The sequence below is a fragment of the Cicer arietinum genome, chromosome 6 (assembly GCF_000331145.2).
Source record: "Cicer arietinum cultivar CDC Frontier isolate Library 1 chromosome 6, Cicar.CDCFrontier_v2.0, whole genome shotgun sequence".
Taxonomy (NCBI): Eukaryota; Viridiplantae; Streptophyta; class Magnoliopsida; order Fabales; family Fabaceae; genus Cicer; species Cicer arietinum.
In genome coordinates, this window is record NC_021165.2 from 3,808,277 (window position 1) to 3,835,635 (window position 27,359).

Here is a 27,359-nt window from a genome sequence, read left to right on the forward strand (position 1 = left end):
AAGGAAATTCCTGAAAAATGTGCATAGATATCTTTGGTAAAATTTTGTACAAGTTGTTTTTACGGTTAGTTTCACCATTTATTTATTAAAACTGAAAATAAAATAAAAAAATCCTTTATAAAAGCAAACATGTCTTTATTTTTTCATACACTTCTCTCCGCTACAAAATCTTCCCCTCCTCTCTTCTCTTCTTCGAAATGCACAATCCATGAAGTAAATAAATAGAAAATTAATAATAAATGGTACAAAGATGAAGAAGCGTGCATCATGAGCACTCTTATTCGGCCTGGATACCTGTCCATGAACTGTCTCTGCAAAACTTCTAATTTGTGAAACTTGGGAAATAGTCGGTCATAAATAGTTAACTACAATGGTGCACCAGATGTAAGTGAAGTTGCATCATTGCATGATGCAGTTCGGCAAAGCACACATAAATATAATGATGTTTCATTTCAAGCTCTTAGCGGGGCCACCGCATACAACTAACACCTAATTTACCTTCATAAGTGACCTGTGTTTTAAATAATCTACTCTTACCATGTTGATATGTATGTTCTCTCTTGAGTGAAATAAATAATCACACTGCCGGAAAACTTCTAAAGCAAATGTCTGCTATTACTATGGCCACTGCGTGAATGTCTCCACACACTAAGAGCCAAAACTGTCAAGCCAGCAATTCCAGCTAAAATCTGCCATAGAAAAAAAAGCTGCAAGTGAATATGCTTTTGTTATAATATAACCCGGCTATAAATCTCCCTACAAGAGGTCTATAAGAACAAACCTTTGCTTCTCTGCCACAGTTTGTTCGAGTAGATTGTAATACTGATTTCAGGAATTTAAAAGGAGAAGACTTGGGCATAAGAATCACCACAGTATACTGTTTTTTGCAAGGATAAGGCAATATTCTTTGTAGTGCCAACTGTGCAGTTGATGGCGTTAGGGATGATTTAACTTTTAACCTCCCTTCATCTTGAATCTGCAGTAAGTTAGTTGCAAAATAAATATGATTCCATAACCTATGCTGCCATCATAATTAGCAATAGCAACACACAAACAAATCATTTAATAATATAAAAAAAGTTTATATCTGGACTCACGGATATAAGTTTGACTTTCTAATAAAGATCATGAATAGAAAAATTGAACGGTTATCGGCATTAGATCACAACTTGCAAAAAAAAACATCTCAATGCCACATCAATTGTCAAATCAAGATAGATTGTTATCATATAAGAAAAATATCATATTATATCTTCACAGTAATTGAGTAACTTAAATTATCTCTTACGATTGATTTTCAAAATACTAGTGTAAATAAATAATTTAATTTAATTATTTTGAGTATTCCTTTTCCTCATCTAGATTCAAAAGACTAACCCTATAACCTCAACATCAATGGAAATAGAGGGATATTCTGCATTTATTTGAACTGTACTGGAATTAGAAGTTACTAAAATTTATTCCTTTCCAATTGGAAAATCAAAATGGAAATATTGATACTCATGAAAAATGGCAACTAAATTTATTTAATTGGAAAATACAAACATGTCAGAGTAATAGACACAAACCTCAAAAGAAGTGCCAGCGTCACCAGAATACACTCTTGATTGGTAGCTGTGTAAAATCCTGTCTAGCCAGTAATAATTTTCCTGAAAGAGCACGTGAAAATAAGAAAAAGGAAATTAAGAGGGTAATGTTACTTCTATGATCCAACGATTTCATCCACAATTCAGAATGCCCTTGTAGATGAAAAGGGATGTGAGAAGGAGAAGCTTTTGAATTTTGTTTGTCCAGGGTGTATTAATTCTATTCCATTGACACACAGTAGAAAAGGCTAAGATGCTAATAAAAAGAACTTTAAGGCCAAATCAACCTGCAATCCATTCTCATGCGCTCTTTGCTCAATTTCAAGTACGGTTGAAACATCCTGTTCTGAAGGTCCTTCCTTTTGAAGACGCAACATTTCATCCAAAGCAATATCTACCTGTAAATGATTTACAAGACAGTAATTTTTACCAAGTAACGGCATAAAAAGATCACCTATTTTATATATGCAGGAGACTTGCCAGCTTGGAAGATATCTCTGGATCACACGAGAAATTTATGCTAATGTCTCCACGAACAACACGTGTTTTTGAGGGTTTATTACCACCAAGGAATACTGAAACACCTACAGAATATATCTGGTGCATACAGGTGAAACCTCAGAATTAATCATATAAGACGAGTTAAGGAAAATGCTGATAACACAAACACACCTGCCCATGCTTGAAACGGAGAACCTGCATTATTTTTGTTTCCAGAAGCTTGCTCAGGAACCCAACAAAGTGAACCTCTTCTACCTGTAAGTCATGCCCCAGACACAGATTATACAAATTATTTGTAAGATACAGTAAGTACAAGTTTCTATATAACTCCATGGATTCAGCAACTAATAGAAAGGAGCACTCACCATGGTCCTACTCTTCAGCTCCACAGGAAAGCATATCTGCACCAAACATTGTGCTTCCACCATGGGACTTCGGACCACTTCTCTACAATTAAAGGATATGGTTTAGTTGGAAGATGTATTCACCAAATCCTTAAATAGTCTTTGTCAAAAAGTTGCAATAGCGAAGAACATGCAGTAATGCAGCCTTTTAGAGATAAAGCAAAAAAACTTAATTGCAGGTTTATTTCCTTCGCTATAACTAATGTGTGATTTTGGTCCATTACTTTTTTCACCATAGTAAAACGCTTAATAATTTTAATTGTGTTAATTAAGTCCATCTATCACTTCTCTTCTACTTAGAACTCTCAAATTTTCACTTTTTACTCAAAATCTACATAAATTGAATCAGTAAAATCATTTAAAACCTTCTTGGCCTCCAAACACACCAACAAAATTTACTAAAAAATTCCTAAAACTTTACCTCTTTACACCCTGTGCTAATATTCTGAAAAGTCCTTGAAATTTAAATTTCCACTAAACTTCTGGCATCTAAACTACTAGAATTATTTCATATCCCAAATTGATCATAAATCCCCAAATAATTGGACAGAAAATTAGAGTTCAAGGGTTTTGGATGATAAAAAATTGACAGCAAGAAAAAATTTGTATAACTTTAAAAATCGAGGGATTTGATTTGCTCAAAAAATCCAAACTAGAGAGGCAGAAAGTAGAGCTAGGCCAAAATAATATATAATTTATTTGAGAATCTGACAAATTTGTTTACATTTTTTCCTGTAGGTACAAAACTACACAAAAATTATTATAACACCAACACCTTCAGTGTGAATGCAATGCATTGATGTACCTATGGATGACTGTTGGAAAAGTGAAAGGCAATCCTTTCAGCTCATCACGGTTAAAATCCATAATAGGTTCAGGAGGCTTTGGTATTCCACCCTGCATGGAAGAAATCAATTTGTTTAGTATAATTGAAAGTCTGCTGGCTTTTGGTAAGTGGATTTATACTTACTAGATACTGCAACATTAAGGGCAGTGCAATAGTAGGATCAATATTCCCAACAATCACAACCGTAAAAGTTTAAGGATCTCTGAAACATTTGCTGAAGTATTCACAAGCTTTCAGAGGATCAACCTTTTGTAAGTCACATTTTTTAATAGGCTGCATAACAAATGATATGTTGAAAGTCAAGTGAAGTTTATTCAGACCATGACTAAATTAACACCAGAAAAGGTCATACCCGGAAAAAATAGGACTTTCCATAATTAAGCTCCTTTACACGGTTTGTAAAAGCAGTATATGGATCCCTATCTTGAGCACAGACTGATTCTTCAGCCATTTGCATCACTATTTTGACATCTTCTTCGTTTGGGGTTAAATTTGTTGTAAACAGCTGATAGACAAGCTGAAAAATAAATAAATATATAAATGATATCAGAAATAGAAAAAAGAGATAGCACACATTGAAAAAAAGAATTGAGAAGCGTGGAAATCATAACCACAGGAACTTCAATGAATAATCCAACAAGAAATAACACTCGAGAAATGTGATCAATACGATGTTACACAACAAATTGTCACGACAAAATCATGCATTCATGATTAATATATAACTGATGCAGGACAATAGATCAACCTAGGTTGCGTTGAACAGTTCCAACTACACAATAAACTGTATTATGATGCATCAAAAGTATAGTGCAGAAATAAGGGAATCAAATACATGTCTGCTCAGAAACTGAGTGGCTAATGGATGCAATACGAGCATGCTAACAAACCTAAATACACGGCTGCAGTTGACTATAATAAGATGCATGCACTATAATAATAAGCATTCAGAAAAAGATTACTAATACATACTAACTTAGATATAAAAATATTTGCTTCCTACTTTAAAACATAAACATGTACTTATAAAATTTAATAATGGGTTTTAATCTGCTCTCTTGGTTGTGAGCAACAGCATACTACTTAAGAGTTGTGATCTATAATGAAAGGAGCGACGTGATTTTTCTAATTAAATCAAATATACCTGCAAACCAGTTTCCAGGTCTGAAGGTGAACAGTCTCCATAAAATGTTCTCATATATGCACCAATCTTGGTACCGACTTCAGCTCTTTTGCCAGCAAGCATATCCATTAGGACAGATGGTCTATAACCAAACACACCAATTTCCCCAGCAATGGTTGGTCCCATTGAGCAAGAGAAATACTCGCTTTCGGGTAGTTGAGACAAACCCCCATATGAATAACCCGTGAAGATGACCTGTTGTGGTACATCTATAGATTAGAACTGATACATTTATGCCAAAATTTGAACCCCACAAAAATAATGGAACACCACTCATGGGGATAATGTATTACCATTATGCCCAATAACAAATGTTAGTGTATGCTAATTTCAAGTTACAACAAAACAGAAACCATAATTTGTGGCACTAAAAACAGCATAAGTATGATTGAGTAAAAGGCACCACTAATATGATTCATATGTAAGAATAGAGTATCACCGGATTGATCGTCGGTGGGAATAAAATGATCGTCGGTGGAAATAAAATGATCGTCTGAGCAAATGGTACCTTGTCCTTGAAACCTAGGTAGTCAATCACGGCGTCCCGACGCAATTGCTCCGGCGAAGGGTCTGGCCGCGACGGCGCAGTGCGGGGAAAAGCAAGATCGCGCGCGATCCGGGCACGTTCAAGGGTTGCGGGTCGCGTGTTCCCAAAGCCCAGAAAACGTGATTTTTTTCTTCAAGAAAAACCAATATTACCCTTCCATTTTAAAACATCTTGGGGGTATTTTTGGTATTCCATACTTCAGATTTCACTAACCCTAATTTCACTTTCCCTTCTTCCTCGTTCACGTCCCCTTCTTCTTCGTTCATGTTGGCTTCTTCCTCGTTCTTCCTATTTTTCCGTTCCTCCTAGCTGCTGCTTTTGTTCTTCCACCACTAGCCGCACCGTCCAGCTTCATACACCACCAGCCGCGCCGCTTCATTTTTTTTTATCTTTAGTTTTGCTTTTCTGTCCCTTTTTTTTTTTAGTTTTTCCTTTCTTTTGTTACTTAGTTTCTCTGTTCTTTTTTTTTTCTCTGTCCTTTTCTACTTCCCTTCATTTAATATTTTTTAATATTGTTATTTTATCACTCTATGTTGAAGACGACAATGATATTTAATATTTAAATGTATTATTTGATTAAGACTTGGGGTTTTTTATTACTACGTATGAATGTTTATAATTTTGAGATATTGTTTAACTATGCATGTTTATATACTCTTATTCATGTAATTTGTCCAAACAAATAGAGGTAATCCCAGTATCCCGCAACCCGCTATCTCGGTTTCCAGGGTTGGCTGCAACGGGCTGCTATCTGGGATTAACTACCTAGCTTGAAACCAAGTTCTCACAACAGCAACCCAATTTGCGTAATTGGAAAAACCGACCAATTTTTCGCAAGGAATGAGCAGAAGAGTAGTGAAACTGAAAGCGCAACGAAAAGCAGCAACAGATACAGTAACGAACATGCGATCCACGCGAAGGGAAGATGAAAAATCTTGTGTGAAAAATCTTGTCTAATGAGATCACACACCTTTCTATTCATAATGATGTTGCAATAATTACATTCAAAATCTAGAAAGTTGTATTGACTAGGACTACTAACAATTAGCCTAGGATGTTGCACAATCAAATAATAATGAAAACATTCACTGAATTTTAACAGCCCTAAACGAGAAAGACCCATTGTCTACACCACTCCTCATCTGTCATCATCTCCTTCTTGTCCTCTGGTTCTCCCCCACACTCACCAACAACTTGCTATCTGATTCAATGAAGTCCCCCTTCCTCTTCAAAGCCCTTCTCTTCGTCTGCTAATCCCCAAACCTCTCGACCGATTCATCACTTTTGCAAACTAACAGATCACCTTTGTGAGTGTTTGTTGTTCAGACATACGCGCGAGCGCACACACAAATATAAACTCATTATCTCAGTTTGGTTTGATTAGATTGATTTTTAACTTGTAACCAAAAGTCAAGCCAATCCAATCAGAAAAATTGGTTCGTTATTTTGATTTGTTTCAGTTTGGTATCTGCAATTTGACCTGAGACTGAGATGGATTGGTTTAAGTAACTCTATTGGGGATAATTTCATACTACCTTTGTCCCTAATTAATATCCTTCATTGCCATTTTCACACATATTAAGAAACGTAGGTAGTAAATTTAATGTAACAATTTTATGTGCCAATGTTACTAAAATACCCTTTAAACATGAATGTATTAAATTTGACTTTTCGTTTTCAAAGATAAATTAGTATCGGGGAAATGCTAACTTGTGCCATGAGGGCACATGTTAATGAATTAAATGTAGAAATTTTATCTTGAAACTTGTGTTTTCAATACTTTGAAAGTTCAAACATTGTTTTTTCAATAAAAATTTCTACTTTTGGTATATCCTTAACATGTGCTCTTAGGGCACAAGTTAGCATGACCCTTTTATTAGTATATTAATAACGGGTATGTTTGAAAAAATAAATAAATGCACCTAGTAACTTAAAAGGGTGTTTATAATTAAGGACAGAGGCAGTATAATTTGACAAAATTTAAAGTAAGTTGTCAGTTAATAATAGTAATTTTGTAACCAGATGGGTGTTTCAACTTAGCATGTCTTTTTTTTTTTTTTTGACAAGAACTTAGCAAGTCTTATGCTGTGTCTTGGAGCAGTTTAAATAAATTCGCCTTTTCTAAAAAAATACTGTAACCAGATTGATACAGAGGTTGGTCATTGTATGTTTAAGAAAAAAAGTAGGAACTATGATAAGCAATGCCTGGAAGAATCAAAACCTGATCATCAAGGAAGTCTGTACGCTTATAGCAGACCCGCATCCCATTTGACAGAATTAGTTCAGTAGCTCCAATGTTTGAGTATTCCAATTCCTTCACAACATGCCTTATTTGGGAAAAATGAGATTAGAATGTTATTTCCTAAACATAAGCTTTACTTGAAGAAAATGACCTAATTAAGAAACTTGTCCCATTGTTAAATAACTGATATATGAAGCCCTTCATTACATATAAAAATACTAGCTGGTTAAACATATACACTAGCATTTTACTGCTTAGAACAATCAAAACTTTAACGAAAGACAACCTAATAAGAAAGTAAACGAATATAGCTAAAAGCATAAAGAATTGATTCCTACAGGGAAAACCAAGTAAGGAGCTTTTAAACTTTTCTCTAACGGTTCTGAAACTCAATTTGAAATTGTTATTATAACAAGATGTGCATAGAGGATTAGAATAATTGAAAAGTACACCCAAACAACTATAGTTATTACCTACCAAGGAAAGGGAATTTCCTTTATGTTCATTACATAAATCCAAATCTAAATAAAAAGAGTTATAAAAGAACCACTAAAGCTTCACGCTTACCACATTACAAAAATGACTCAATCCTCATGATAATCACTAAAACTGTGAATGTTACCTCATTGAAAGAACAAGAAGAAAAATCTTGTGAGTGTATGTTTCCTATGCCTAGTTTCTAGTTTATTTTGAGTATGTCAAAACTAGGTTGAGATTAGATGATGTAACTAAGTTTCTCTCAATAATCATTACACCTTAGGATCTAAGAAAATTGACATTTAAATTTTGCATTAAAGTCAATATCTAAGTGACTTTGATCTTTGAAAATATTGCCAAATATTGCTTTTTTAAACATGCATTAAAATCACTTTGAATTGGAATTACGTTGATTAGAATCAAGGCAAAGATGATTAGAATCAACCCAGAGTTGATTAGAATCACCCTGTCAAAATCAGCTTTGAATTGGATTATGTTGATCCGAATCAAGCCAGATGTGATTCCAACCAACCTGTCATATTCAGTGGAATTATGTTGATTTGAATCAACTCTAATGTGATTCGAATCAAACAAGCATTTTTTACTTTTTTAATGCATCAGAAGTGGTTTTTCATGTTACATTATAAATACTCTTCACCTACTTTCATTCTAACACAACATTCATAATTCTTATCCATTTTCTCTTATACAAAGAACTTCTTGAAAACTCTTAAAAATCCTTTGGTGTGATTGTTTGTTTGTGAGATTCTTAGCTAGTTAGAGCTTTGTGAGTGTTCAATGGATTGTGAGAGTGAGTGATATAGGTTCATCATCTACAATCACGAAGAAAGAAAAAGAAGGGATTTCTTTTCACCCTAATTGGGGATAATTGGGATTTTTAGGTTTCTCATTGAATTGCCAAGTTTGAAGGAGTTGAATCAACGAGAGGTGAAGATTCAAGGTTGAAGACTTTATAGAGGTTGGATTTGCAAATGTATCGATTGAGATTCAAGGGGATTCATGGAAGGTTTTTCAAAACTTGAAAATTATATGATTTATAAGGAGTTGAAAGAATTGGATCAAAGAGTGTATGCTCAATAGACTCAAGGAACTTCTTATAGTAATCATAAAAATTCATCATTGACTATAGGGGAAGAAAATCTTTTATTGATTGATAGGAGGACAAGATGTAGGTCACAAGCGACGATGAAGTGACCGAACCAGAATAAAATCTGGTGTTTTTTCCTTTTGCCTTAATCTTTTCATTTCAGCAATTAATTGATTATGCAAAGTTTTGATTCTTGAAAAGTGACTTTTGATCAATGTGAAAAAGCTTTTGCTCATGTGTTGATTGAAATTGTTGATAAGTTTTCTGATTTAATGTGTGCAGAAAGTTGGTTCACAAATTGGTTCAAAAACAATTTTGAAGCATGTCGATAAAAAATTCGTTCTTAGTGTGACTTTTAATTGTATTGATAATTGGTTTTTCATCTTGTTTTTAGACAAGGTGAAAAACAAAAATCTAGTGTAGTGCAGAATTTTTATTGATGTTCATCATTGCATTGTTGTAGTTCTTAGTGTTAGTATTTGTTGTTATTAAGTTTGGTTGAGATCGTATTCAAAGTGTTATTCAATTTGTGTATTGATTATTGATTGATCTTTATTATTGATTGATCATCATTAGTTCCAATAAGCATAATTTGTTTTTGCAAAAAAGTTTAAAAATTGTTTTTTAACCGTTTGCCTGCAAGGAATCTATTCACCCCCTCTATATTCGGGTAGCCATCGATCCTAACACATCTCATGTTGAATTATCGACAATGATCATATGAATTACCAACAACGATTACAAGGATATATACACTTTGGACTTAATTATAAAAGGTGGGCCAGAAATCAGAGAGCAATTAACTATGTAGGCAAATGAGAGTGTACTGTAGAAGATAGAGAAAAGTATTCCCCTTTGAAACTCACCCCATATTTGGTTTTGCAGTGACAATTTCTGCTGGAACATGTTCATCATCCCATGGAGAAATTCTACCGCCTTCCTCCAGAAGATTTACTTTCTTCACAACATTTTTCAGATCATCAAACACAGCAAATGCTCGCGGCTCAATGGTCTTTATGACACAGCTACAAGACGTCCGTAATTTCTCAGAACATTTAGAGACCTCTAATGCCGATATATCTGATGGGTATAAATTTATATATAACATTAGCTCAATATATCCAGAAATTCGACTTTCACCAAAAAAACCTAGAAATTTGATATCAGAACTTAGAAGACAAAAGTGCATAAAATATCAACTCACGTGGTAGAAGAGTCTTTTGGAGTTGAGCTTCATACTCAATCCCAACAACAGGTTCGTTGTGGAGAAAATGCTGCATGAACAAAGAACATTATACCCAAAATGATCCACAGTTTTTATTATCCATTTTAATGTGAACAAAGAAATATAAAATAATATACTTGTAGATATTCTTCTCTCAAGCTGGTAGACTGAATTTGATCCCGCTCCAAATAGGCAGATTCAATCTCTGACATCAGTAGTGCACGGACAATAGATATTTCGTGCTCCGAAAACCCGTGAAGCCGCACCCTTGCAACCTAAAATATAACTGTCATAAATTTGAAAATAAAAAAGGCGAAAAGAAGGAAAGTGGAAAAAGAAAGTGAAAAAACAAAAAAGAATACGCAGCTTCTCAGATCAAAGGTGAAAGCACCTCTATTAACATTGATTCCAGAGCTTCAAGAGTTCCTTTTCCTCTACATGATGAAGTTATAATATTGGCCTTTACTGGACGAACTAGAACATCAGCAGAAGCTGAACATGAGAAATAGGGTGGATCTTTCCTACGGGATATTTTAAAGAATCTTTGGTTTAACGCGTAGAGGAACATGGATTCTGCAAGTAAATCTTTGTAGTCTTTTACAGTTTTAAGCTCATTTGCTGGCATCTTATAACTAATCATAACTGCAGACTGTTTTTGGGCAAATCCAAAGTAACAAGTTAGTTTCCGAGCAAGACAAGATTACTAGCGAAAACATGGGAAAATTCCCAAAAGCAAACGATTAGTTACTTACTTACCCCAGCGGCTTCAGATTCAACAAAACAAGAAAATCGTGGTTCGTCATGTGATGGAACCTGGAATGTTGGTACAGGGGGAGGGTCGGGTGCTGGAACTTTCTGGCCAAAATGAGTCTTTATCAACTCAACTACACTCTGAAATTGTAAGAGTGGAAGCCATTAGTAGAGATATCAACCAAACAACACAGTCATAACATACAAAGAACATAAATAAAAAAAGAACCTGTGTATCAGAAAAATCTCCAACTGCTATAACAGCCATATTGCATAAATGGTACCACTTGTTGTAAAAATGCCTCACAGTCTCAGGAGAAACCGTCCGAATCACTGCCTCAAGTCCAATTGGTAATCTTTCAGCATACTGCAATAATTGAACGCTTTATGTAACAACATAAATTCCCAAAAATGACGTCTAAGTAACCTACAATACAAAACCATCTTAACATTGACTAGTAGCAGCGAGTATTGGTTTCAGTTACCTTTGAACCTTCCATCAACAGCATCCAATGAGCATCCTGCAGCCTCCCCGTGGCATTTCTGCTTCCCCTGTACTCTTCCATTACAGCTCCTCTTTCTTTCTTCAAGTCATCTTTCGAGACTCGAATCTGCACAAAACAATCTAATTACAACAAATAAAACAACAACTACTAAGCCTTATATGGGTCGCTTATATGAATCAAAAGACATCATAATGGTTATATCTCTATCCAACTCATTTATCTCTAGGTCTATCTTAATAGTTTCTCTATATCTTCTTGTGTCTCTAGCGATTTGGCTATCTTCCATCTGATCTAATATCCGTATTACATAATCTACAGATCTCCTCTTCACATGCCCAAATCACCTAAGCCGAGTTTCCACCATCTTTTCTATGATAGGTGCTACCTTAACTCTCTCTCTAATATTGTCATTCTTAATCCTATCTCATCTAGTCTTTCCCACACATCCAACGCAACATTCTCATCTTTGTGACGCTTATTTTATCTTCGTGTTGGTTTTATACTGCCCATCACTGATCTTACAACTGTGCGATAAAGATTTTCCTTCAAATTGAGCAATACTTTCTTATTATATAAAACACCTGAGCCCCTCCTCATTTCAATCACCTAGCATGAATTAGATGGTTTGCATCTCCTTCTATTTACAACAAATAAAAAGAAAAGCGCTCCATAATCTAGAAAGAGCATAACATAATTTGGTGGAATTGTTATTAATACTCCCTCCAATTCCATATTTTTCTAGTTGCAGTTTTACAATTATTTACACACACCAAAAAAACCAATAAATTTTGCTACTTGATTAAATTATTTGTCTTTTTCTTATAATACTATCATTTACTATTTGCTATCTCATTCAATTTATTTCTCTCTCAAAAATAAATAGTTTAGAGTATTATTGACGAAATAATATTTAACATTGCATTGTGCATTGAACTTTAAAAACTACCAAAGCCACAGTTAAAAAGAAAGGAGTACCTCTGAACTGAATTCTGCCAAAACAGAAATGGCCTGAGACAAAAGTTCTGGCTTGTCAACAGGAACCAAAAGCTCATAAACGGTATCATCAGAAGTGGTTACGGCATTCTGACAAGCGCCAAATTCAGCACCAATACTTTCAAGGAACTTAACAATATCATGATTATCGTATCTCTTAGTAGCACTAAAAGCAAGGTGTTCAACAATGTGAGCAACTCCACGTTCATCTTCTTCTTCCAAAACTGATCTACATTTCAGAACGTAGCAAACCATAATAGATTGAGAAATTCAAAGGAATAAACTATTGGCAGAAACGATTCAAAAATTGATTGAATTAGGTTATGATAGGTCATACTTACCCTACCTTGACGGCAAGTGCGAGAGCAGCTCTCATACGCGGTTTGGAATTGCAGCGAACGTAGTAACGGAGGCCGTTATCTAGTGTGCCGAAATCAACGCCGACTGGTAGGTCTGTGAGGAGTTGGTCCATGTCGGCGTGAACTAGTTTCAGAGATTGAAACCCTTGTTTTCTAAAGATCGTAGCTGCTGCCTCTGAAGGAAGTAATTCCATATTGCTTTCTTCGTCTCTTACGAGTTTTAAACTCAATACACGGTTAAGCACAGAGTGCCAGTGACGTTTACTCCCACTCTGTCTCAGTTGTATTTTCTTTTCTTTTTTTGTCTCTTGTAGTTGTAATTCCTTTTCAAAACTACTTTTATAGATGAAATTATAATTGGGGCAAAAATAACAAACCTACTATTTTTATTTTTATTTTGAGAGTATAAGAAACCTTCTATCCCCTGTATTTCTGAAAAAATACACACCGAATAAAATATATTTAAGAAGCTTAATCCAATGTGGTGGTGAGCAAGTTGGTTTGGTCGGATTATTTGTTCTCTGAAAATTATAAGACACTCTATTTTATGAAAATTTCAACATTTGGACAAAATTTTAGAATTAAGAATTTTAACACTCGAATTGGATTCGTAGATTTGGAATCATAAACCCGCTACCCAAACTAAGCAGTTTTTGTTGTAGTGCTTCATTTCGTTTCTATTTGGTAGACCAGCTTTAGAATATATATGCACCAATAGCATAACGGAATGACAGAACACCGGCTTTTTTACAGCACACACAACACCAGTTGATTATACGTTTCAATTTAAAAAATACAACAGCAAAGATAAGATCATGCTATCAAGTCCAATTTGTAATAGGCTCAGCTCATCCCCATGCCATTTATAAAATCATCCTGTTTAATGAATTGAGCAACATCTGAAATGAACAAATTCAAAAAGAAAAAAGCCTGCTTCAAAAATACACATTTTTATTACAATAAATCTCCAAATATACAAGAATATACATATGTTCACAACAAGTGAGCGGTGATCGTGATCAGTACAAAGACCTATATACAAATATACAGAAGTGGGGAAAAAAAATCTATCCACAAGGTTATTTTACACAAATCTATTCAAGATTATTAACTATATTATCATATGATATTTTACACAAATCTACAAAACAGAACCAACAACAATCCAGGTTTATCTGGTTTCCTTACTTCGCAATACACTTCCGAAATGGCTTGTAGTAGTATTTTTTTATGTTTTAACATATGAAGCTTACTCTTACTCCATGAAGCTGCTTCACTACAATTTATTCAATAACATTGAATGTCCTGCTCCTAACAGTAACGCAATTTGTATTGTAGACCTACAACATATCAAAGACTGACCCACCTTTTTTCTTAGATAAACCAGTAGCGAACTAGATGCCGTCAGAAACCCAAGTATTCATGATTCCTTCTTTCCATATTCCCCATCTCCATCTAACTCCAGAGAATTTGCTTCTACATGTGGAGATGAGGTTTCCGGCGACACGAGGATCAACATCACCGTGAATGAGTAGAGAAATGTCTCTCAATTGGGTGCACTTATCCAAAACAGAGAAAATAAATGCAAGAGAAAACTCAATATCAAGGACAACAATATGTGCAACAAGCTCTCTCAATGTTTTCATCCCAACCCCATTTTCCAAACTTTTTATGCGGAAAGAACTCTCCATCACACGCCATGCTCCAGAACCTAAACTAAGATATCTTATGCTGGGAAAATAATTCAACAATATATCAAGGCCAAACTCTCCCATTTGATCAACTTGAACTCTCCGTGTTCTTCTCACAAAATCTAAGCTAAGCCTTTCTACCGCTACACAACGAGGAAACATGCTTAAAAGGAAATCAGAAGAGAGGTATTCCACCGCAAGCTGGAGGCATTGTATGTTGCCACAATTTTTCAAAACTAGCTCGTCAGTGTTCTCAAGGGAGAGATTGAAATTGGACAAGGAAGGCGCTTCAAGGAAAATCAACCTAGGCTTAATGCACTTGAGATTAAAATCAACAAGACTAGGTGCAGATATAATCAAAGAAAGAGGAGCATTGGAAACCGACCATTCACAATTTTTAAGGTGTGAGAGATTAATCTTAGGCTCTTTAAGTCCTCCAACTCCAATAAGATTAAGTTGAGTAAGATTAGGGAAACAAGTATTGATCATGTTCAGATCCTCATCATCCAATCGAACAAACTCAAGAGTCAAATTGGTCAGCGTTGGCATCAAACACAAACCATCCACGGATAACCAGGCGTTCCTAACCACCAATTGCACCAGACCACGGCCTGCAACGCAAAGGAAGCAAAATTATTACCAAAATTTTAAACATGATTTATGATTTGCCACAATATTAAGGTTTTTGATGCCTTGATCAAGCTTTTATATTATTTTTTTATATAAGCAATCACAATGTTGCTGTGCTTGAGGTCTCATTTGGCCTATTCTCTATCAAACAATTGTTAGTGCGACCACTATTTAAAACTCTAGCATTGGCAGCAATTGAGGTTTGCATCATAGTATTTGAAAGCAAATTTTTGCAAATATCAAAGTTTTGTACGCCTTGGCCAGAGTTTTAAATAAAGGTCTACAACCGCAATATGGACATTAATAACAACTTTTTAAGTTGCCAAAACCACAACACCATCGTCACCATTAATGCGACTGCAACTATAACCACAATCACTATATAAAACTCTACTCTTGTTTTTTTTCAATGGTTGTAATTAGTATTATTAATATTGTTGAGATGTGATCGAATCCGTCACTTCCTTATCACAATATTTGAAAGTAATCTTTTGCAATATCAAGAATTGCAATGCAATAGTAATTTAAAACCTTGATTATTAGACAACAATGAAGAAAGGTAATAATAAATAAAATAAAATAAAATAAAATAGAAGTTGAGAATTAAGAAGCTAACAAGTGGAAGAGATGAGGGACAAGGCTTGGGAACGTCTCCAGCAAGATTGAACCCAAAAATCAGAAACAGAGAGTGACTTGATAGAATGAGAAAGAGAGGGAAGCCAATCTTGAATGAAATTGAAATCAGTGAGGTGAAGATCATCGGATTCATCTTCAACATCATCGAAGGAGATTCCGCCGAGAGAGCGATCAACACCGAGAGATACGGATTCGAGATTGTGAGAACGGTGAACGAGTTCCTTCAAAACGGTCTTGAAAGGTGTGATGAGGTGTTTGGTTTCCGGTGACCGTGATTTGAGGTAACGTGACATGGAACAGAGTAGGGTCAACGAACGGACCTCGAACGACGCTGCGTTTAAGGTATTTGAAACGACCCTGCATCGTGCTAGATCGGATGAGTCGTTTAGTCGAGTCAGAATTTCTACTACCAGCGATGACGGTAGGTTTTCCATCGGCGAAATTGATTTTGCACCGCGCAGGAAACGACGACCGGTGTGCGTTTTGTTTGCGCATGTTTTGCGTGGGCTATGGAAAACAAAATTTGTACTTTTTTCTTTGTTCGCTGTTCATTTTCCATTTTCCATTCTAATATGAAATGTCAAACATATCCCGGTATTATATTAGTAACTACCAGCTCTCTAACTAGAAAATGGAAGTTATCCGAAAACCAAAACATAATTAAAATTTAATTAAGGATTGTTTTGTTCACTGATTTAAGATATGCGACTTTCTTATAATTTTATTCCCTAAATATTGTAATTCCATTTTATAATCTTTCGATACTAGTAATATTATTTCTAATTAAATCATAAAGACTTTTTTAATATATTCATAAAGATTAGAAACAAATTAAATTTTTACAATTAATTAAGTCAAATAAAAAACACTTTTGCAATTAATTAGGATTTTGTATGCATATTTAAATTCAAATAAAAAATATTAATAACACTAGTTAGTTAAATATGAAATATTTATCTTAAATATCATCTTTCGAGTTTAATTTTTTTTAACAAATTTTTTATTTTTCTCTTTTTGACAAAATATTTAAATAACAATTTATTATGATTTTAGGTGGTGCCATGTAAATAACAAGTTAGAGTGTATGCAACTCAAGTATACACTCAGTGAGTGAAAATTTAAGGGAGTCTAAATAACAATTTATTATGATTGGAGTATTGAGGTAAGAATTAGTTAATTGGAGTATTGAGGTAACAATTGTGCGTGCTCAAAATATATTAAGAGGTAGACAATAAAATCATCAATAAAAATGTTGGAACAAAAACCTCTATATCAAATTACTAAAATACAAACTCAAGCATTGAGTTGGATTTGGCCGCCATTGATTGAAGTCATACAAGATTATTTTTTCCTTTGTATTTAAATCAACACCAATGAAGAAGTTGAATGCATTTTATCACATCGATAATGTTACATTATTCCCTTCTTAAAACAATACAATTCATATATTTTCAAATAGCTCAAAATGCATCTTAATCAAATAAGATTGAAAATGACTACGACATTTTCTACCAAGCACATCTAATCCACCAAATCACTGTGTGTGCGCCAACAATAAACTAGAAAAATGACCCTTAATGTTTTAACAATTAATAATACTTTGACATACCAATCCAAACGAGGGACAATAAAAAACACATAGATGTTGAATAGATTATTAAGTCGACAACACTCACACATAAACTAGATTAGATATCTATGATGTCTTTCTGCAGCAAATTATTTTGTTTCAAATAGCTTCACCAAAGGGAGACGGTCTCTAATCAAGTTATACATCAAACAAAGATAAACATATTTCACAAAATACAAACCACTAATATAATTTTTCCAAAGCTCCAAATCCTCAACATTATCTTGTAAATGAACCTTGACAAACGACACACATTCTACCACCAACTTCCCCTTCCAACAAAATAGAGTACGGTGTCATCTCTATCCCCATTAAAAAAAGATATTGATAACCGTTGGATATTTATCACACACCATAAATAATCTTAGAGAATTTGTGAAAATTAACTAATATTTTTTTTCTTCATTTATATGCACCACAAAAATGCATTAATGATTTTTTTTCTTCTATTAAATGAATTGAGGTCAAATGAATTTGTATTGACTAAATTTATTGCTTGCAAATATTATAAAAGTAACTTTAAAAAATTGGAAGGAGGGTGTATAAGCAAAAACGCAGTGTGTGAAAACAATTTTTTATTGCCACACACCTACTCACTATATGCTCACAAGGGCTAAACAGTCCAGATCCAAAAGTTCCAAATAGTACAGAGAAAAAAAAAACGAAAAGAAAAAAAATAAGTTCAGGGTTGAGATACGCATAGAGTGGCGCATCTTGGTGCTTGCAGCGTCGCGAGGTAGCGGCGGCGAACAATTTCCGACTACCGTCAATAGAGCTATTTCTCAATTGACGAACAAAACACTTATCGCTTGGATTGAGTTTACTGCTGGTGAAAACGGTAACAGTGCGTAACAAGATCGAAACGAAGAGGGATGGGAAGGAGAATATTGAATGATGCGTTGAGAAGTATGGTGAATGCGGAGAAGAGAGGGAAAACTTTGGTGGAGCTCAACCCTATTTCCACCGTCATTTCTTCCTTTCTCCAAATTATGAAACACCGCGGTAACCTAACACTTCGTTTTCACTCGTCTCATATTATTTTATCATCCATTCTTCTGAATGAGTATGAAATTTATGTATTGCTTCTTTGCTGGATTAATGTGTTGTTGAGACTTTCATTACTGATCTGGATATTGTTGTTGTTAGTGTAAGTGAATGTTTGGTTTCACTGCCAAAAATCATTTTTGGAGGGGGAAAATTGATTTTGATATGTTTGGACTTGAGTAGAATTGATTTTGCGTTGATTATAACTTGAAGTTAAATTTGTAGTTAAGATGAGAATGAAAGAAAGACACTAAACATACTAAAATCATTTGACATTTAGATAATTACTACACTGCTATTGTGAATTTAGCTAATTTAGTGTCACTCATCATGATAGGATATATCAAGGACTTTCAGGTGTATGATCCCCATAGAGTGGGGAGGATCACAGTTGAACTACAAGGTAGAATTAACGATTGTAAGGCTCTTACATACCGACAAGACCTGAAGGCAAAGGATATTGAAGCTTACAGATTGCGCACCCTTCCAACACATCAGGTTGGTTAATGCTTTTTCTTTTGTTTTAAGTCTTATTTATTTAGTGTTATAGCAGTTTCCACATTTTGAATATGGAGAATGATGTTTGTATCAGATGCTAGCTTTTATACCTTCAGTTTTTCTTTTAAAAGAAAGGGGTCAAGGAAAAGGATATAATTATTTGGTTTTATTTATCTTGATGCAGTGGGGCTATGTTGTGATTACAACTCCTGATGGTGTTCTGGATCATGAAGAGGCCATGAAAAGGAATGTAGGTGGTCAGGTTCTTGGTTATTTTCATTAAAAGTGTCCTTTATCTTGTTATTTTGGTCAGCCACTGTGTTCAGCTAAGTTTCCTGATAAACTTTCAATACATTTGATGAAAGAATGTATTATTTAGCAAAGGAGGTTTCTTTATTGTTGCTTTGTCATGAATGAATTTTATTGTGGCAGTTAATGCCCGATGAGCATGATGTATTGGATCTCATGCTTTGTGGAAATTAGCCATGTCTTTGTTAAATAATAGACTAGACTTGAACGGATATTTGTATCATCTTAGTTCGTAATCCACTTTAAATACTGAGTGGCACATGTGTAATCCTCCGTAGTTTTAATCAAGTTCAACCATTATGCACTGGTTTTCTTATTTGTTTTTCGAAAGATGTAGTTTTGGATGAGAAGAATAATGTATCATGCTAGAGGATAGTCAATGTTAAAATTTATTTCCCAACCCTGTCACCTTGTGGATATTTTAATACCTAACCAATTGGAGCCTAATTAATTTTACCAGATCTTGTCTCTTTAAATTTTAACTTTACATGTTTTAGATGGCGTCTATCATCAAGGTGTGCCATCCATTATCTTAAAATAAGAAATATTTCTGTTGGTGATGTACTCATCCTAATCAAAAAGTAAGTTGCTAGATTGAGAACATTTATTTATGAAAACACAATTTTATGATTTTATTTAAAGCATGTCTTGTCACGAGTTGAACTATTGCTCATGGCTCAATTTGGGAATCAAATTATATCAGCTAACACGCCTGCAAATAGTGAGTCCATCACCTATTGAAACATGAGCAATTTCTAGACGAGAATCGTTTGAAATTGCTTTGTTGAAAGCAAGTGTAGATCTTCTCCATTCTCTTTTTGATTCTAAAACTGCTATTTCTGGCAAGGCAACAGTCCCTCCCCAAAGTGTGTTATCGTAAGCAACAATCCCACCAATCTTAATCAATTTGATAAGCCTCTCATGGTAATTCCAGTAGTTATTTTTGTCTGCGTCAACAAAGGCAAAGTCAAAAGTGCCTTCATTTGCAGGCTGCACCAAAACAGAAAAAAATTAAACAAACCATCAATGGTAGGGACTTAACTCGGATAAAGGTGTAGATATGCTAAGTTCCTTACATCTTCAAGGAGTTTATCAAGAACTGGTAAAGCTGGAGACTCAATGTAGTCAATCTTGTGTAAGAGACCGGCCTTTTTAATGAATGGAATTCCTAACTCATATGCTTTTCTGTCCGGATCCACGGCTGTAATCTAAAGCAGGCAAACAAACGGAGCTAATAACATAATAATAATAAATGAAGTATACATAATTGGAGCTATTGTTAGGGTTGAAATTGTGGTCTGCGATGTATTGATACTTTTGAGTATTAGTTCAGGTTTTTTTCACATCCATATGGCTGACACATTTACCTAATACTTATTTTGTTCCACAATATTTGTCTCATTTGACAATTTCATATAGATTAAGAAAATATGATAAAGAGAATGTTTATTTTCCTATATTATCTTATTTTCATCACAATCAATGTAAAGTAGAGAATAATAACTTGAGAGTTGTGTAAATTGTAACAATTGAAAAAAATAATTAAAATTGTATTGAAAATTAGAAGGGATAATATTTTTAGACATATTATTTACAAATGCGATAATTATTTTAAGACGGAAAGAGTAGTTATTATTCAAAGAGGAAACTCATTTAAGTGGAGTTTGAAAACATTAATATTTACTTTCCTTGTTTTTGTCAAACTAACACCAATTATGTTTTCAATTATGTTTCCATGTAAATTATGAGTACCGGTAATATCATAAGCTTCTACTTATGGAGAGTGACGTTATCATTGTCAAAATTTCAAAGTTCTCCATAGACCATACTCCAGCTAGAAGCAGTCACGTATTGGAGGGAAATATATACAAACCTTTCCATCATGAGGAATGTTAAGTGCAGTAAGGAGAAGAGAGTATCCAGTGAAAACTCCAACTTCAATTGTCTTTTTAGCATTTAAAAGTTTCAAGAACAAGACCATTAGCTGACCCGCATCAGGTGCAGTGCCCATGAAGCCACTGAAAAATGGAAATAATAATACATAGATTCAACAAAAAAGAATCATATAATAATGTCATACAATATTTATGTTTTAGAAATTCTTATATGCAACTCTAACTTGAATGAATTTCTAGGCTGGAATTGAAGTATAGTCTAAAGAATAAATACAGAGGATGATTTGTTGTTGCATTCCTCAGCTCTTTGAGAGTCTCTTCTTCTCTTGGGTAGACGCTGGTCTCTAGTATATACTACCACAAATTTGAGGTTAATTAAATATGAAAAATCAATATAAACAGTTCCAACGAAAATGAAAAGAAATATTTATTTATAAATATATAATAACCTTGAGTAAGCCTTCACTTTGCAAAATAACAGGATTGGGGGAAACCGATGGCTTTGATATTTTGTCCATTATTTCTCTACAACGTATTCACGTTAATTATTAACAACTAGCATCCAAAGCAGAGGAACCAATATGGACTTTTCAGTAAATACGAATTTATTCTTTATAGGATCTTTCACTCGAAGATTGCTTCATGATTTTCCAATTTTCAATTATCACCATCTTTTCATGATCCACCGTGATCTTCAAAGACTTTTTAGGAAACGTCAATTTATTTTTTATTTTTGATAAAAAATTATTTTTTAAATAAATATTTAATTTAGTTCTTCAGAGACTCTTTACATTATAAATGTTATAAAATGATTTATTTTATTTATTTTTTACAGGATTCTTAAATGATTGATGAAATTGTAAAATGTTATCTAGTTTTGCTTCATATCCCACAAAAGAACAAACTAGATTAATATTTTACAACTTTAAAAACTATTAATAGATCATTGATAATATACGAAACTAAATTGATAGTCTCACATAGTAATTTGTTTCTAAGAAACGAACAGAGGTCCACATTAATTCGCCACTTTTGTAACATGTTTAATGTTGGGTACCTACGCCTGTCATTTGAACATGTAAAGCATATAGGAGTAACTTCACTCATTTGAAACATGTTTGCTCATATAATTGCCACCCAAAATAATAACATCAAAGTCATTATATTTGTAAGCTAAATAACAAATATCATTTAAACATTTGTAAGAATTATTTTTAAAAATTGCAGGAGCACCGTCAGTGAAAAGTAGCACCACAAGCTTTCCAACATGATATAAACGCACAAAGAAAGGTCCTTCCCGCTTCAAGTACAAGGGATTATTGTTATCGAGGCTCATCAAAGTTAACCACTAGTTACTCAACCATGTTCTCTCTCAAAATAAAAAACAGAATAACACATTGCCATTCAGAATGCCCATTATCCGGTATATAAATGACAAAACGACTATATAGCACTGCAAAAACCTACATTTGGAAGTGGCTATTTTCAGACATAGTAACCTGTGAAAGTAAATCCCCTTCCAACAATCTCACCAACACAAAACAATGCATAGCATTCCAAGCCAAACAAAGCAGCAATGCCCGCATCCTCAACCTTTAAATCTTGCTTGTTCTTCCATAATTGCTTGACATAATCAAGTTCCTTCCGGAAGGCCTCACAACGAACCGGAATACTGCAAAACAAAATAGTAGAGTTACATATAAAGATAAGCACTGAAACTAAATTGGCCGAAAACAGACTTGACAGATGAATGTGACATTTGACAGGCAGAACAGGTTTTCACATTTCATTTCACCAATGATTGTTTAGCAATTCATTAAAGATGGTGGTGAAGATATGTTGCACTATTTGATGTGCATTCCTAATTTGAAAATGATGTTGGAATTGAGCACATAAGCAAAACACAAAATTCAAAACATCAAGGAGAAGTGGTCTTCAGCACAAGAACTACAAGCAACAATGATAAATCATGAAGAAGAAAAAACTTCAGACGTCAAAAAATAGTGGCAGTCAAATGTCAAGATAAATAACGTTTTCCAAAAACAACCATTCCATTATGGTAAAATTCATAAGTCGTGTTGAGTGTTAATACTGTAGTGGTCAAGAAAATTACATGCATTTCTACACTGCAAACCACTTATAGTCCTTTTGTTTTAACACCAACCAAAAGTTTATGGTCCAAAACAATGGAAAAAAATAGCAACTTCCTGTGTCATTTTTTGGGAAAGCTTATTTGTAACCCCTTCCATTTAACACCAGTTTGTGGTCACAAGGATCTAAAACAATCAGGCTTCAGATCATCGACTTTGCTTCAAAACCTTTGGTTTAACTAGAAGTGATGAAAAGTAGCCTTTGCATCATGTTGAAAAATTTAAACATCAAAGTTGTATACAGAAATTTATTCACACAAATCACTTCAATTCTTACTCAATTTTAACCATATCTGTTACTTTAAAAATCATTCACCCAAACACATTTAGTTGAAAAAGAAAAGGATTCTAGACATACATTAGATTTTAATAATACAACAACAACCAAAGTTTTTTCCTCACTAGATGGGCTGATGGGGTAAACTACATGGATCAATGATGCGTAATGATCTATATGCATAAAATCCAATGACAAACCATTCACTGTAAATTTATTTTAATTTAATGGTCTGACCTATACTGTTCCTTGATCCAATTCTACCTTTGACTATTGAATTATCCTTTATTTGAGCTACCTTCCTTAGAAATGCTATTATAGTTCTTCCGCAAACATGCCCAAAATCCAAATCACCAAAGACGAAACTCTACCATCCTTTCTATGATGGAAACCACCCAACTTTCTTTCTAATGGTTTTATTCTTAATCCTACCTTGTTTGGTGTGATCATATGTACATCTACATCATAACATTCTCATTGTTGCAACACTGAACTTACTGCCTAACATTTAGTTCCACACAACATTGCAAGCCTTACAGTTGCACAGTAAAATATTGCAGTACATTCAGTTGGAGCCTTGCAGGCATGATGTGATAAATCTAAATTAGTTTACTATGGTAGGTGAGTAGCAATAGCATCAACGAAATGCTGCTAACAAACACCAAACAGTGATCAATGTGCTCATCCAAGGCAGTTATTTTGAATAAAAGCCATCTTTCACTGAAGTGCTTGCATTTACAAAATATGCATTGTTCATTGTACTTTAGTCTAGAACAGATAAAGAGTTGTTAGTTATGGTTTGGTGCATTTGACAAGTTTATGAAGCCTCGGAGAGTCCAACATCGTAATCATGGTTTCAACTAATCGCGGGTATAGTGCAAAAGGTCGTCAAAAGTCATGTAGACTCTAAATAGTCCAGTCAGTTCTAGCAATGATCTGAAACCAAACTGCTAAATGCAGTGATTTACAGTTCAAGGTTAAGAAAATTTGCAGAGAGGAAAACCGACTGTAAACCGTTGCTGTTAACTCTAGTTTCATTAACTGATCTCTGATCAACGGTTAGCTACATATAGATAGTTTATGGCATGACAATGACAGTTGGAACTGAATCATAACTGCCCAGCTGTAAGTGTAACACCTTACACGCTAACAGCTTGCTTTTTTTAGTCTTAATGTTCCAGCTCTCAGAGGAAAGGGGTTGTGATAATCCAAAGTTTGGTCAAAGTGGTAGTAAAGTCTAGCCAAAACTGTTTGAACCAGAGATCAAACTCGAGTACTCTTGATCGATTTGACCTTAACTAAAGTTCATTAACCACTTAGACTCAACCACTTGGTAAGGCTGAGAGCTTACTAACATAGCCAAGTTAGTTAGGCTTACAGCTTTACATACATATCTTTAATAATAAAAGGTTAAAATATGACTAAACCATGGTCAAACTAGTGATAATTAAATATACTTTTTTAATATTATATAACAATATGTAATTAATTAACATAAATCTTTAAGCAATAAAGAAAAACAAAATTATAAATTAACATATAGGGGTTTTAATCACTTGATATTGGACTTCAACTTATCCAAACAATATATCCTTAAATAAATAAATATGATTGATTCAAACCTACAAATCACCACCGGTTTTGGAGAAGTTTGACTAGTTCTAAATCGGTTTTCTGATCAGTCCATTTTTTCCCACGTTAAACACATTGAAAACCTAATCAGTTCCCCTTTCAACTGCCCTAATCAGTTCACAATTCAACTGCCAAATGGTCGGACCAACCATCAAATCTGGTCGTGTAACAATGTTCAGGAATTTCTCTTGAGTTTGGATCAAAATTCTCATTTTATCTGAAAGTCCGAGGTAATCATCTTCCACGTGATCACCTGACCATTTTACTTAAACAACTAGCTATTATTAATTACTAGTAAACTGCATCTCGACAAGGCTCTGACTGTCTACTACACTTTTCAAGTGTGCCAACCAACAGTAGGTTCAAAACTAGCAACTTTGCCCTCAAGGGCTTCCTTCTTTGTCGACAAAGGGAAACGCCGGACAGTAAAATGACCGACAAAATCAAATCAGAATAAAGAACTACAAAAACATAAACAGAAATCAACAAAACATAGATAACAAACATACATGAATAGAGAACTTTAGCACAAAATCCAGCCAAATATAACACTATTTAAGGGGGAAAAAAGACCAAAGTTGGAGAAAATATAACCAAACCTAGCTAGGCGAGTGTAAAGTAATTGCTTAGACAAAAGATTGCATTTCTCAATGGTAGGAGGTTCCTGAATGTATTGCTTGTTCTGCTCCAACAATTGCTTGTAGTAAACAGATCCATGCTTGGATATAAATTTAGATGCTTGACATGCTTTGGACTGCAACTGCTGCAACTTCGCCGCCATTAAATCTGCAAGTGAAGCAGAAAGCACAAAGTTAATCCATAATTCAATTATATTCTAATCAAGTAAACAATATATTACAATACCTAAATTAATTTAAGAAAACCTAAATTATTCTACTGATTGATAATCAATACAGTTTTTGATGCAAAAATAAAACCGTATATATTCGGCGATTTATGAAAATGAGTGAAAGCATGAGAATGAGATAGAATAAAACGAGAGAAAAGGCGCAGATCTGAAGAGGAATGCAAGAAAGGAGAGTAACTATAGACGATTCATTCAAAGATGAAATAATAAAACGGAAAAGAGAAGATTGCTACCTTGTGGAGTGAATTGATCGGAAATTGTTTAGCCGCCGTTACCACGCGGATTCTGCAAGAAACAAGGATGCGGCACTCACTCTCTCTATCTGCGACTACCAACTTTCTAAGTCTCAAACCTTGTGTGCTTTTTTTTCTATATTTTTTTTTAGTATCTTCAAGTCTTTTGAACAGTTTTGGGCCATATGAACGAAAGTAGGTGGCAATGAAGTTTCTATTACCACCCCTGTTTTTTCGTCAATAAAGTTACACCCCACCGTAAAAGTTTATTCATTGTTACTTTTCTCAAAATACCCATGTTCCAAAGTTTTTTTTTTATTTTTAATCATTCCAAAGCAGACTTCTAAAAGTTATATTTCTTGTCCTAAGTAGGCTAGTTCTATTGTAGGCTATCGTGACAACCTTAGTCCTAAACTAATATTTAAAAATTGTATGAAATTTAATAATGAGGATCTTAAAAGTAAAATTCATAATATTTTTTAATTGTAATGTCTAAAAAATAATATGAATAATGTTAATTTAATAAAAATAAGATAAATTGATTATAGACATGTATACTTCAAAACTCAATTATTTTTATAACATAAAATGACATTAATCAGATTATTATCTCAAATAATCAGTCTTCTTAAATATTTTACTTATTCTCAAATACCAATACACAATAGAACTTCTCTCTTATTTATTGTACATTTTGTAAATTAAAAAGTTTCATAAATAAATTAGAAGCCAACACTCGTACCACAAGTGTTTCAGAAGTTTTTTTTATTAAGAAGTTATTAATAACAAACTACTATCCTTATAAAAAGTACTCGTAAATAAGGCATAATATAACAAAAAGAATAAACCATGACATTTAAAATAATTTGAAATATTGCATTGTGTTTTACCTGTACAAAGTGAATATTCTCCCCAATGATGGTTGACTTCTAAGAAGAAGAAGAAGAAAAAACAAAGGCTATTTTAACTTGTTCAATTTTGTGAATTCACAAACCTTAATAACATAGGTTGGCCTAGAGCTTGACTCATTTAAATAGTAAAATTGATTGAATATTTGAAGTTAATTTTGCATAATTTTACTAATAACTCAATTTGTTTACATCACTATCACCTCATAGATTCAACTCCTTTAAAATGA

At 33.8% G+C, this 27,359-nt stretch overlaps 5 protein-coding genes across 6 annotated transcripts; 1 reads left to right on the forward strand and 4 right to left on the reverse strand.

Annotated features, from left to right (window-relative positions):
• Positions 1 to 209: 209 nt before the first annotated feature.
• LOC101495894 (zinc protease PQQL-like) lies at positions 210 to 13,537 on the reverse strand. Its single transcript, XM_012716730.3, is given in 21 exon segments — positions 210 to 689; positions 782 to 976; positions 1,569 to 1,649; positions 1,874 to 1,984; positions 2,067 to 2,183; positions 2,259 to 2,342; positions 2,453 to 2,534; positions 3,297 to 3,388; positions 3,462 to 3,611; positions 3,691 to 3,855; positions 4,483 to 4,716; positions 7,290 to 7,395; positions 9,762 to 9,975; positions 10,100 to 10,169; positions 10,258 to 10,395; positions 10,512 to 10,769; positions 10,877 to 11,011; positions 11,100 to 11,237; positions 11,356 to 11,481; positions 12,352 to 12,598; positions 12,711 to 13,537. Coding segments are annotated over 21 exon segments (3,048 nt in total). The 5' UTR covers positions 12,923 to 13,537; the 3' UTR covers positions 210 to 596.
• Positions 13,538 to 13,659: 122 nt separating this feature from the next.
• Positions 13,660 to 16,262, reverse strand: LOC101496226 (F-box/LRR-repeat protein At4g29420). Its single transcript, XM_004503468.4, has 2 exons — positions 15,666 to 16,262; positions 13,660 to 15,030 (listed from the first exon to the last, which is right to left on the reverse strand). Exons 1-2 carry the CDS (start codon positions 16,117 to 16,119, stop codon positions 14,123 to 14,125), a joined length of 1,362 nt encoding a protein of 453 aa, XP_004503525.1. The 5' UTR covers positions 16,120 to 16,262; the 3' UTR covers positions 13,660 to 14,122.
• A 1,638-nt stretch (positions 16,263 to 17,900) lies between these two features.
• Positions 17,901 to 19,482, forward strand: LOC101496780 (small ribosomal subunit protein uS8my). The gene is made up of 3 exons (XM_004503470.4): positions 17,901 to 18,317; positions 18,697 to 18,857; positions 19,042 to 19,482. The coding sequence occupies exons 1-3, from the start codon at positions 18,188 to 18,190 to the stop codon at positions 19,138 to 19,140; spliced, it is 390 nt and encodes a 129-aa protein (XP_004503527.1). The 5' UTR covers positions 17,901 to 18,187; the 3' UTR covers positions 19,141 to 19,482.
• A 136-nt stretch (positions 19,483 to 19,618) lies between these two features.
• Positions 19,619 to 22,156, reverse strand: LOC101497099 (probable caffeoyl-CoA O-methyltransferase At4g26220). 2 transcript variants are annotated; one of them, XM_004503471.4, is made up of 5 exons: positions 21,511 to 22,156; positions 21,336 to 21,415; positions 21,040 to 21,184; positions 20,243 to 20,374; positions 19,619 to 20,156 (listed from the first exon to the last, which is right to left on the reverse strand). In XM_004503471.4, the coding sequence occupies exons 1-5, from the start codon at positions 21,577 to 21,579 to the stop codon at positions 19,866 to 19,868; spliced, it is 717 nt and encodes a 238-aa protein (XP_004503528.1). In that variant the 5' UTR covers positions 21,580 to 22,156; the 3' UTR covers positions 19,619 to 19,865. The 2 variants fall into 2 exon arrangements, with proteins under 2 accessions (XP_004503528.1, XP_073225521.1); XM_073369420.1 differs by having other exon boundaries at positions 19,619 to 20,113; positions 20,209 to 20,374.
• A 144-nt stretch (positions 22,157 to 22,300) lies between these two features.
• On the reverse strand, positions 22,301 to 26,382 carry LOC101497430 (uncharacterized). The gene is made up of 3 exons (XM_004503472.4): positions 26,222 to 26,382; positions 25,720 to 25,906; positions 22,301 to 22,733 (listed from the first exon to the last, which is right to left on the reverse strand). Exons 2-3 carry the CDS (start codon positions 25,899 to 25,901, stop codon positions 22,547 to 22,549), a joined length of 369 nt encoding a protein of 122 aa, XP_004503529.1. The 5' UTR covers positions 25,902 to 25,906; positions 26,222 to 26,382; the 3' UTR covers positions 22,301 to 22,546.
• Between the last annotated feature and the right edge of the window lie 977 nt (positions 26,383 to 27,359).